The sequence below is a fragment of the Heterodontus francisci genome, chromosome 5 (genome assembly GCF_036365525.1).
Source record: "Heterodontus francisci isolate sHetFra1 chromosome 5, sHetFra1.hap1, whole genome shotgun sequence".
NCBI classification, from domain to species: domain Eukaryota; kingdom Metazoa; phylum Chordata; class Chondrichthyes; order Heterodontiformes; family Heterodontidae; genus Heterodontus; species Heterodontus francisci.
In genome coordinates, this window is record NC_090375.1 from 125,712,075 (window position 1) to 125,722,573 (window position 10,499).

Genomic DNA, 10,499 nt, shown 5'->3' on the forward strand with positions numbered 1-10,499 from the left:
ATTCATATATATTTAAAAATGTATTTTCCATAGAACTGATGTGTTATAATTGTCGTGAGAAATTCTTATTGAAAGAAAATACAATACTGACTATGCCATTTTCAACAGGAAATGATTATGCCATACATCGCAACAGTCCGGAATTGGAAATTAGTCGTGTGGCAAATAGGATTTTGGATGAGTTGGTGCAGCCTTTCCAAGAAATTCAGATCGATGACAATGAATATGCCTGCTTGAAAGCAATTGTTTTCTTTGATCCAGGTCTGTACAAGTTTTCACATTAGAAAGAATGTTTAACATTACATCATTGTGACAAGACATTGTGCCTTCCACTGGAAATAGAAAATAGTTCAGAACCTATCTGATGAATCAAAATTAGAGCTAGAAGTTTTAAGTGTCTGAAGTTGAGGTTTGAATTGCTTCACTACCTTTTGATAATGAAACAGTGTTTTTTTCGTCATTAGAAATAATTTTGCAAAACTGGCATTCCTGGTAGGGAGCCTTGTCTGCTGGGAGCATGAAATAGGAATACAGACAAGTACTCTCCACATCTGAATTCCCAATATGTGCTCACGCCTAGCAAGACTGTGCATCAGGAGTGTGATTTTTGTAAAATTGCCCCTACTACAATGTGTTTAAAATCTGAGCATTTACAACATATCGGTATTCATGTTCCTAACGTCTAACTTGAATGGTACCATGAGATCTCCACCTATTTGCAGAACATTTCCCCTCATCAATAAAGTCAAAATTGAAACACAATTACATGCATGTACTATGAAGACAGCATGTCCCACAGTTTTATTAAACATAGGACTAAACCATACAACCCCTCCAGTCTGCTCCACCATTCAATACGATTATGGCTGATCTTCTGCCTCAACTCCACTTTCCCATTCTCTCCCCTCGATTCCTGGAGAGACAAAAAATCTATCTATTCCAGCCTCGAATACATGTAAGAATGGAATATCTACAGCGTCTGGAGTGGAGAGTTCCAAAGATTCACAGCCCTCTGAGAGAGGAGATTTCTCCCCATCTCAACCCTCCTGCCCTTTTCTTTCTAAATCCTGCTGGATGAATAAAGCTGAGCTGATGCTTGCAGTTGTCGATGTGATTGACACTAGACACTGTAGGTTCTGGGCTGGTCAGGGCTACTGGGCTTCCTGAGACACAGCTTAAAAAAAAAGAAGAGATGCTGTCCTCATTGAACTATGATATATATCTTATAGCACAATGTGCCACATAGTCTTGTTTTTTTTTTACTGTTTGCTTTAGTACCAGTGAGAGAGTGAGAAGGAAAAGCATGATAAGGATGGTAGTAACCCTGAGGAAGGGAATGGCCTCCAGCTTAGCTTCAGGTTCTCCCTCTGTGCCCTCTTACGCAATGATCTAGGGGATGACATCTTCAAAATCACTCAAGGCCCTAAATTTGGTGGCATGTGGGGCTTCCTTCCATGTAATGTGGAACCTTCTCCTGCAAATAAGCAGAGGTAGAAGTTCAAATTGTCAGATATATGAGCGAGTGCCATCATACATAGTGATAGTGATTACATAGCATGGAGATGCATTCAGATGACAGCTTTGCTTTGGGAAACCTCTTTAAGGCTGAGGTGTGTGCAAATTCTGCCTTCACAAAAAAATCAATGCTCTAGATGTTCTAATCAACATTAAGTTGGAAATATTAGCAATGATTCAGTAATTTAACACTGTGGAGAACAGCACATCTTGGGAAATGACAGGCATATGGCTCATAATTTTTTTTGTCTATTACTTGTAGTGAATGGAAAATCACCTGTATTATCCACAAACATCAATTGCCCAATAAAACTTTTTTCCCCCTGCTTTATTTTACTAAACAAATCTTCAATATAAAAGGTCAGTTGCTATTAGGCAACATGTACTTCTTTGACACCTATCTGAGTTTGTGTGATGCTCTGGTTTAGAGCCTTCTTATCCCCTAGTGACAAATATTCATCCAAATTTTATCTCATCTTGTATTTATATTCCTATAGATGCTAAGGCTTTAAACAATCCATCAAAAATCAAGAATATGCGTTACCAAGTGCAAGTTAGTTTGGAAGATTACATTAACGATCGACAGTACGATTCTCGAGGGCGATTCGGAGAGCTGCTACTGCTGTTGCCTACTCTTCAAAGCATAACTTGGCAGATGATTGAACAAATTCAATTTGTCAAACTTTTTGGACTGGCTAAAATTGACAACTTGCTACAAGAAATGCTGCTAGGAGGTATGTGTGATTTCATACTAGTTCAAGTCAATTGTAATACATGGTTTCTTAAATAATCCAGTGTGAAACTCAAAATGGCACCAACGTTTTCCTGTTTTAATCTTTTACCTCAGTAATATTGCTGGGAATTTCCTCCTGGGATCTCCTGATCAACCACTGTAACTTTGGCAGAAGATTAGTGGGCACTCAGATAGATGTGTAAACAGGATTTCCGCCAATGTCTCTGTAGCCGATTGGGAGAATCCTTGAAGGGATTCCTGCCATGTATTTCATCGAGACTGTCTTTTTCAGTCAACTTTTCCATTTATTGTAACCCACGTGAACATTATTAGCTGCACAAATTGGCTGTCATATTTGCCTACAAAAATGACTGACTACACTTCACCAAGTAATTCATTGGCCTTAAGCCACCCTTCATCACCCAGCCATTTTTAAAATTAGTTTTCCTAGTTTTTCTTCGAGGACAGTAGTTTGGAAGGTGACCCATTCCAATGCCTCTGTCAATGCTGCTCTGTATTTAGCCTCTAATTGCAGCTGAGGTTAAGTATTCTGCTGCTATCTTCATTTTCTGCGATGAATCATATTATCTTTATTGATGCCTCTAATTTGACACTCTTAAAATTGGAAAATCTTCATGTGAGAAATTACAGGCAAAACCTTGAATCCTCCAGATGACCAAACGTTTGGACAAAGAGGTAGATTTTAAGAAGTGTCTTAAAGGAGGAAAGAGAGGTAGAGTGGCGGAGAAGTTTAGGGAGGGAATTCCAAAGCTTAGGGCCCAGGCAGCTGAAGGCATGACCCCCAATAGGAGAGTGATTAAAAAGGGGATGCTCAAGAGTCCGGAATTAGAGGACTGCAGATATCTCAGAGGGTTTTAGGGCTGGAGGAAATTAGAGATAGGGAGGAACCAGGCCATGAAGGGATTTGAAAACAAGGATGAGACTTTTAAAATTGAGGCATTGTTTAACCGGGATCCAAAGTAGGTCAGCAAGGACAGGGGTGATGGATGAACGGTATTTGTTGCGTGTTAGGAGAGGGGGAGCATAGTTTTACAGAGGGTAGAATGTGCGAGGCTGGCCAGGATTGCATTAAAGTAGTGAAGTCTGGAGGTAGCAAAGGCATGGATGAGGGTTTCAGCAACAGACGAACTGAGGAAGGGGCAGAGGGTGCGATGTTTTGGAGGTCGAAGTAGGCAGTCTTAGGGATGGTGCAAATATGTGGTTGAAAGCTCATCTTGAGTGTCAGATCTGACACCGAGGTTGCAAACAGTCTGGTTCAGCCTCAGACACTTGCCAGGGAGAGGGATAGAATTGTTGGCGAGGGAGTGGAGTTTGTGGCAGGACCAAAGACAATGGCTTCAGTCTTCCCAATATTCAATTGGAGGAAATTTCTTCTCAATCAGATTTCGACAAACTCAGTTCTGTGAGGTCCTCTCGAGGACAGGTGTCCAAGTTGGGAGAGCTATCCCATATACTAGTCAAACAACAGTCTGACATCGTCATACTCATAGAATCATGTATTCTATGTATGATTATTCAGTAATCCCGGTATTTGTATAACTTTGCTCTCTCAAATAAAGTAAACACAACTGATCAGTAACTCCATCTAGTGACTGCATCAATTCACCATTGTTTTATTCTTTTAGAAAGCTATAGTTGAATGTTTAAGTGGAAGTTTCATTTGACTAGTTAATAAGAATAGTTCAGAAGTTATGTATTGTCTTCCAATCACATTGACAAAGTGCCTCAGCATCAGCTCACATTTTTGTATGAGTGCGTGTACCTCAAGTGCAACATTTACCAGTTCTTTCCAGTTTTAATGAGTTTTCAGTTCACAAAAGTACACAATGCATATTTACACAGCTGAATATCTATTTAAATTGTTTAACTGATCGAAATTGGTGTTAGATTACTATGCTTCATTTGTAAATTTTAAAAGAATGCATTTTGCCAGAATGGACTGTTGTGTTCACTAAAAATTTGAATCTATTAATGTTAATTTCTAGAAAGTGCATTTATTTCAAGAAGCATTGTTGTGTCCAGGCCATATTTTGGAATGTTCTTTTATTTTTCTCCTTTGCAGGTACAACTAGTGATCCATCCCACCTTCATCATCCTGTACACCCTCATGTAGCCCAGGATCCAGTGACAGGCCAGACTATTTTGATCAGTTCAATGACTGCAGCAGTTCACAGTGAACAGATGTGTAGGTTTTTTTTCCACATATCTGAGTGCATATTTTTAATATGGTATTTTAAATAGGCTGAGACTTTTGTGAAGAGTACTTGCATCCCTCTGTGATGGCAATACAGCAATAGCAATGAAGAAACAAAGAAGGAAATAACATTGTTATAGTCATTTTCATATCATCAGGATATCCTAAAGTATATCACAGCCAGTAAGGTACTTTTGAAATTTAATTATTGCATTTTATGGAAATGCAGCAGCCAATGTTTGTGGAAAGCAAGTTTCCACAAAGATCAAGGAGAGAATGACCCAATAATCTGTTTTAGTAGTGTAGATTGAGTGATAAATATTTGCCAAGCCATGGAGACCTTACCCGATCTTTGAATAGGGACCTTGGGACCTTTTACATCCACTTGTGGGGGCAGCCAGGGATTCGGTTTAATATCTAATTTGAAAAACAGCACTTCCAACAGTGCATCACTTCCTCAGTAGGCACTGAAGTATCAGCCTGGGTTATGTGCACAAGTCCCTGTAGTGAACCCACTGAGAGGCGAAAGTGCTAACACTGAGCTAAAGCTGATAATTTGAGGTACATGACAATGACATTCTATTTATAGTTTGTTATAGGGCATAAATTGTGGAGCCCGATTTCATTCCATTAAGTGCCAGCTTTATCGCAATCTGCCTTCCCTGGTTGACATAAAACATCGCGCGGTATTAATAGAAGAAGAGCAGTGAGATCTCTTGGCGTCCTGGCCAACATTTATACCTCAACCTACCCCTAACTGGTCATTTATTTCATTGCTGCTTGTGAGGCCTTATTATGTACCAAGTTGCTGCCACGTTCCCTACATTACAGCAGTGGCTATACGTCAAAAGTACTGCAGTGGCTGTAAACCACTTTGGGATGTCTTGGGATCATCATATAAATACAAGTTCTTTTTCTTTATTCGCTATGGCACAGGCAACGCAGATGTAAATCTGAGCACAGGGTCACCTTTAGCACACTAGAAGAATTAGTTATCAGGTTCCTCTTGGTGCCTTACAGCTGACACTGAATCCTGACCTTGCTTCTGCACAGCTGCTATTGTTTATCACTACTCACCCATGCTCCAGCTACTCCTCAAACCAATTCAACACAGCACAGCACAGCACAGACCAGCCCCACTCCACCACAGTGATTAGAAACATCAGGAGAGGTAGCAGTAATCCCAAATCCCAAACCAAATCAATCATTTACAACAATTTTCATTATCTGATTAAAAAGGTACTAAGAGCACTTGATTTCCTATTTGAGTTTGGGATTAGAGGTTTTGTCTGTTGAAAATGGTTGTTCACAATATGTACATCAGATATAAGTGGACTACAATCTAATTCAGTTAATTAGTTGAGATGATGCCATGAACAGAGCTAGTAAAATTCAAACAGAATCATTTTTTTTTTTTAGATTAGAGATACAGCACTGAAACAGGCCCTTCAGCCCACCGAGTCTGTGCCGACCATCAACCACCCATTTATACTAATCCTACACTAATCCCATATTCCTACCAAACATCCCCACCTGTCCCTATATTTCCCTACCACCTACCTATACTAGTGACAATTTATAATGGCCAATTTACCTATCAACCTGCAAGTCTTTTGGCTTGTGGGAGGAAACCGGAGCACCCGGAGAAAACCCACGCAGACACAGGGAGAACTTGCAAACTCCACACAGGCAGTACCCAGAATCGAACCCGGGTCCCTGGAGCTGTGAGGCTGCAGTGCTAACCACTGCGCCACTGTGCCGCCCCTTTTTTTTTCGACCCCCCTTCCCTTGCTGAGGCACGACCGATCATCGCCGACGAAGCCCCAAAAACTCTTTTCCGTCCTCTCCATCATCTTGATCATGAAGCTAGGTTGCAGTCCCAGCAGTGGCCACCGCTCCCGGTGGCGCTGCTGGGACTAAGAGCTGCTGGCTCGCTATTTGGGCGGCAGCTCAATCATGATTGATTGATTAAACATCTACCTTCAGGATACTACAAGGCTTTATTCCTGATACTGTAAAATTTGTCAACAACAGTATTGCTTTGATTTTCTTGCCATTGTGTATGTGAGTATTGTGCATAGTTAAGCTAGCATAACATAAGTGAAATAGTAATTAAAGTGAAATGCCATAAAAGGTAAGATGTATGGTATTACTCAGTGGTACAACAATACCAAGCTTGTTCCTGTAAATTGTAGCTTATCTTTTCCACTTTTACAAAATCAGTTTATAGAATGACGCCATAGTGTCAAGATAATTTCAATGAATGCCTAAGCAAATGTAAGCTTGAGAAACATAGCACAGAAAGTCAAGATTCTCCAGGCATATAATTCTTAAATAAAATTAATAAAATATTGTTTGTGTTTTAAAAACTTTTTAATATTATATATATTTTATCAAAAGCTTAGAGATAATGTTCATACTAAAGAGACCTTGTTTGTTTAGGGTTAGGAAACACATCACGTTGAGTTGGAGTTTCAGTTTGCTGCCCTGGTGGATTGACTGCCAGTTAGGGAAACCACCCACTTTTAATTTCCATTTAACCTCCGAACAGCAGGTTGAAAATCTGCCACATTGTTATTTCTCCTGTTGTTTGTGACCAATGTATAATAAATTACTGTCCACTCTTTTGAAAATTTAAAGTGATGACCACCCGTGGCTAATGCATAGCTAAATAAGGTGTACATCGTCACAGTGCTGCCTAGTCAGCACCAAGTCAATTCATTTTGATCATCCAAATTCAAATTTCTGCACAATACAACAACTTGTAGTTATATAGCATATTTAATGTAATAAAATGTCCCAAGGCACTTCACAGGAGCATAATAAAGCAAAATTAGACACTGAACCAAATAAAGCTTGGTCAAAGAGGTAGGTTTTAAGAAGTGTCTTAAAAGAGGAAAGCAAAGCAGAGAGGTTTAGGGAGGGAATTCCAGAGCTTAGGGCCTAGGCAGCTGAAGGCTCAGCCACCAATGATGGAACAATTAAAATCGGGGATGCTGAAGAGGCCAGAATTAGATGAGTGCAGGTATTTTGGAGGGTTGTGAGGCTGGAGGAGATTACAGAGATAGGGAGGGGTGAGCCATGGAGTAATAGTAAAACATGGATGAAAATTTTTAAATGGAGACATTGCTTGACCAGTAGTCAGTGTAGGTCAGCGAGCACAGGGGTGACTAGTGAAAGGGACTTGGTGTAAGGACATGGGAAACATTGTTTTGGATGATCTCAAGTTTACCGATTATAGAATGTGGGATCCCAGAAAACAGGGCAGAATCAGGCAAATAGCCTGCTAAGGCTGCACCATCAGAACCTTATTAGTTTTGTAGCATGATGTGAGGGATCATATGGGATGCTGTGCACAGTAAAGATAATTGAGACAATCAAGACGCTGGAGGCCTTCAATGCACCTGGAAATTTGGTATTCCAGAGATGGAAGCATAGCCTTTCACTGTACAGTATTACTGAAAGCACTTCACTAACATGGCTTAAGTATTAGTTCCGTTTTTACTATATTAGAAAGAACATGCGTTTTATGTTTTTTTTACCTCATTAGAGACATATTTGCTATTTAAAAACTGCATGACTGTAACCATAGCATCTATTTTGTGTGCACTTGACTGCAGCTACACCAGAAACCCCACTACCATCTCCTCCACAAGGTTCAGGACAAGAACAATACAAACTTGCTTCAAACCAGCACTCGGTTATTTCTCAACAAGTGCCATTGCCAAAGCAGAAGGGCTTATGATGCCAAACTTCATTTTAAGAATGACAGATTGCGCTTTCTGTACACTTGAAAACCAAGAACCTGAATTAAGTTGCCGGACTGCAAGCAGGATCAAGCCACAGGTGGAAAGCAACACTGCCATTCTGTACTGACTGTATTAATGGCTGTATTAATTCCTTGACTTTGCCAACACTGTTGCTTTTGTGGGGTTTACCATTACAGGAGCAAAAGGTATTGCTCTTAAACACAAGTTGCAATCTCAGGTTAATATTTTAAAGGGATTTGGTTAAAGTTATTTGTAAAATCACAAACCAAACTTAGTTCATATCAAAAGTTCATGTTGTAATTTTTATAGATTATAGATTAGATTTATCAATTTACATCTGGTTAGTTGTTTCACTATTTTCCATATTGATGTTGCCATAACTTAGATCTGCGATAATGAATAATTAGGTTATTTCATACGTGGTTATGTTATACACTGTCAATTCTGCCTTCTGAGACTGGCTTTACTTCAGTTTTAAGGTAAGTGAAAATTGAAGGTGACAAATTAAAGCCTATAAATGACTGAATGTGTTACATGATGGCAACCCAACCAAGGGGTACTGATGATATCATAACTCTGAAACTCAGATTTATAATATTATAACCAACATCACATTGCCAGATATCTTTTTTCATTGTACATAGTTCTTTTTAAATACCTCCCTGTTTTGTGTCTAGCCATTTATATCCATACTTCACAGTACCACTCTCGGTATATCTCTTGGCAGCAGTGATGTGGCTGCCAGGTTTTACCATGTGGTTTCACATTGCATGACCAGAAAAGGGAGCTTTACTGAAAAATAATGCAACTCGATTTTACCAGAATAGTTATTATTCTGTATCTGTTTATGAAATGTGTGGTAATCTCTAATCAGATTAGCTTCCAGAGTAATATCAAAGTTTAACATTTATTGCTTTAGAGTTAATCTATAGATATTGTTGGGAAATAAATGTTGCTCCAGTAGCTTTGACTGAAAAAAAAACTGCCTTAAATTGCCTAAATGCATCTTTTCTTCTACCTTGTGGAAATGGGTGAACCCATTTACAACTGTTTCTTGGTTTGTACATACAAAGTGAGTAATTATATAATCATTGTAATTTATTCTGATGCAATGATCTATTTTATAAACATGAAATTATTTTTGTATGAATTATTGTGAATGAATCAAAAATGATCAATATCTGGAAGAAAATCAATACTGGAATGTAAAGAACACACAATTTTAAATATTGTATTGCATTGTATAAGTGAGTTCAGTGCTCAGTACATTGCATGTACTTATAACATTTTCAGAAAACTGGAGTTCTCCATGTGTAAAAATACAAATAAATGTTAATAACTTTCCAGATGTGAAGCATAATTTGACATCAAGCTAGCTCTGGTTTTGTGTACTGTTGCACTTTTTTTTTTATTCGTTCTTGGGATGAGTGTCGCTGGCAAGGCCAGCATTGTTGGCCCTCCCTAATTGCAATTGAGAAGGGAATTTATGAAAGACCAGCCATATTACTTGCTATTTGCCATAGTCATTAGATTAATTATTGAGTATATTTATACAAGTTATGTCAGATAAGTTTGAAAGTTGTTTTGCAAAATATTTTTGACACCTGAATGCCTCAGGTGATCCCTCCCAATGAATCATAAAAATGACAGCACAGAAGGAAGCCATTTTTAAAAATTTGTTCTTGGAATCTGGACATTGTTGGTAAGATCACTTTAGCTGTCTGTCCTTAGTTGTCCTGAGAAGGTGGCTGTGGTCTGCCATCCATGTGCTGACGGTGCTCAGGAATTCCAACATTTTGACCCAGCGATGATGAAGAAACGGTGATATACATCCAAATCAGAATTGTGTGTGACATGGAGAGGAACTTGATGGTGAGGTATTTCTGTGATATTTAGCCCATTGCACCTGAGCCTATTGGAGCAGCCTGCTCATCCTAATTCCTTCCCTCTCTCCCCTATATCATTTTATATTATTCTTTTTTAAATACCTATTCAATGTCCTCTTAAATGGTCTTTTAGTAGTTAAATGTGGCAAAGCATTCCATTTTCTAATAGTTCCCATCTTAAAATATTTCTTCTAACTTCTCCTTTCATTCTCTGGTGATACTCCAAAGTCCTTTCCAATCAATGGAAACAATCTTTCACTACTTACCAATCCAGAACCTGTCATAATTTTGAAAGCATCTGTTAAATCACTCCTTAACCTTTTTGGTTTCAATGAAAAAGTCCTTATTTTTCCAATCTTTCTTAATAAATATAAATTTTC

General features: G+C 38.8%; 1 protein-coding gene across 7 annotated transcripts in view; it reads left to right on the top strand.

Moving 5' to 3' along the window:
• LOC137370041 (hepatocyte nuclear factor 4-gamma-like) overlaps nucleotides 1-9,577 on the top strand; it is a 165,252-nt gene extending 155,675 nt beyond the window's left edge. For all 7 annotated transcript variants that reach the window (XM_068032074.1, XM_068032073.1, XM_068032075.1 and 4 more), the window contains 4 exons: nucleotides 109-261; nucleotides 2,013-2,249; nucleotides 4,332-4,454; nucleotides 8,084-9,577. In XM_068032074.1, coding sequence (XP_067888175.1) covers nucleotides 109-261; nucleotides 2,013-2,249; nucleotides 4,332-4,454; nucleotides 8,084-8,208 — 638 coding nt within the window. In that variant the 3' untranslated portion in view covers nucleotides 8,209-9,577. The remainder of the gene's footprint in view (nucleotides 1-108; nucleotides 262-2,012; nucleotides 2,250-4,331; nucleotides 4,455-8,083) is intronic.
• The last annotated feature ends 922 nt before the right edge of the window (nucleotides 9,578-10,499 follow it).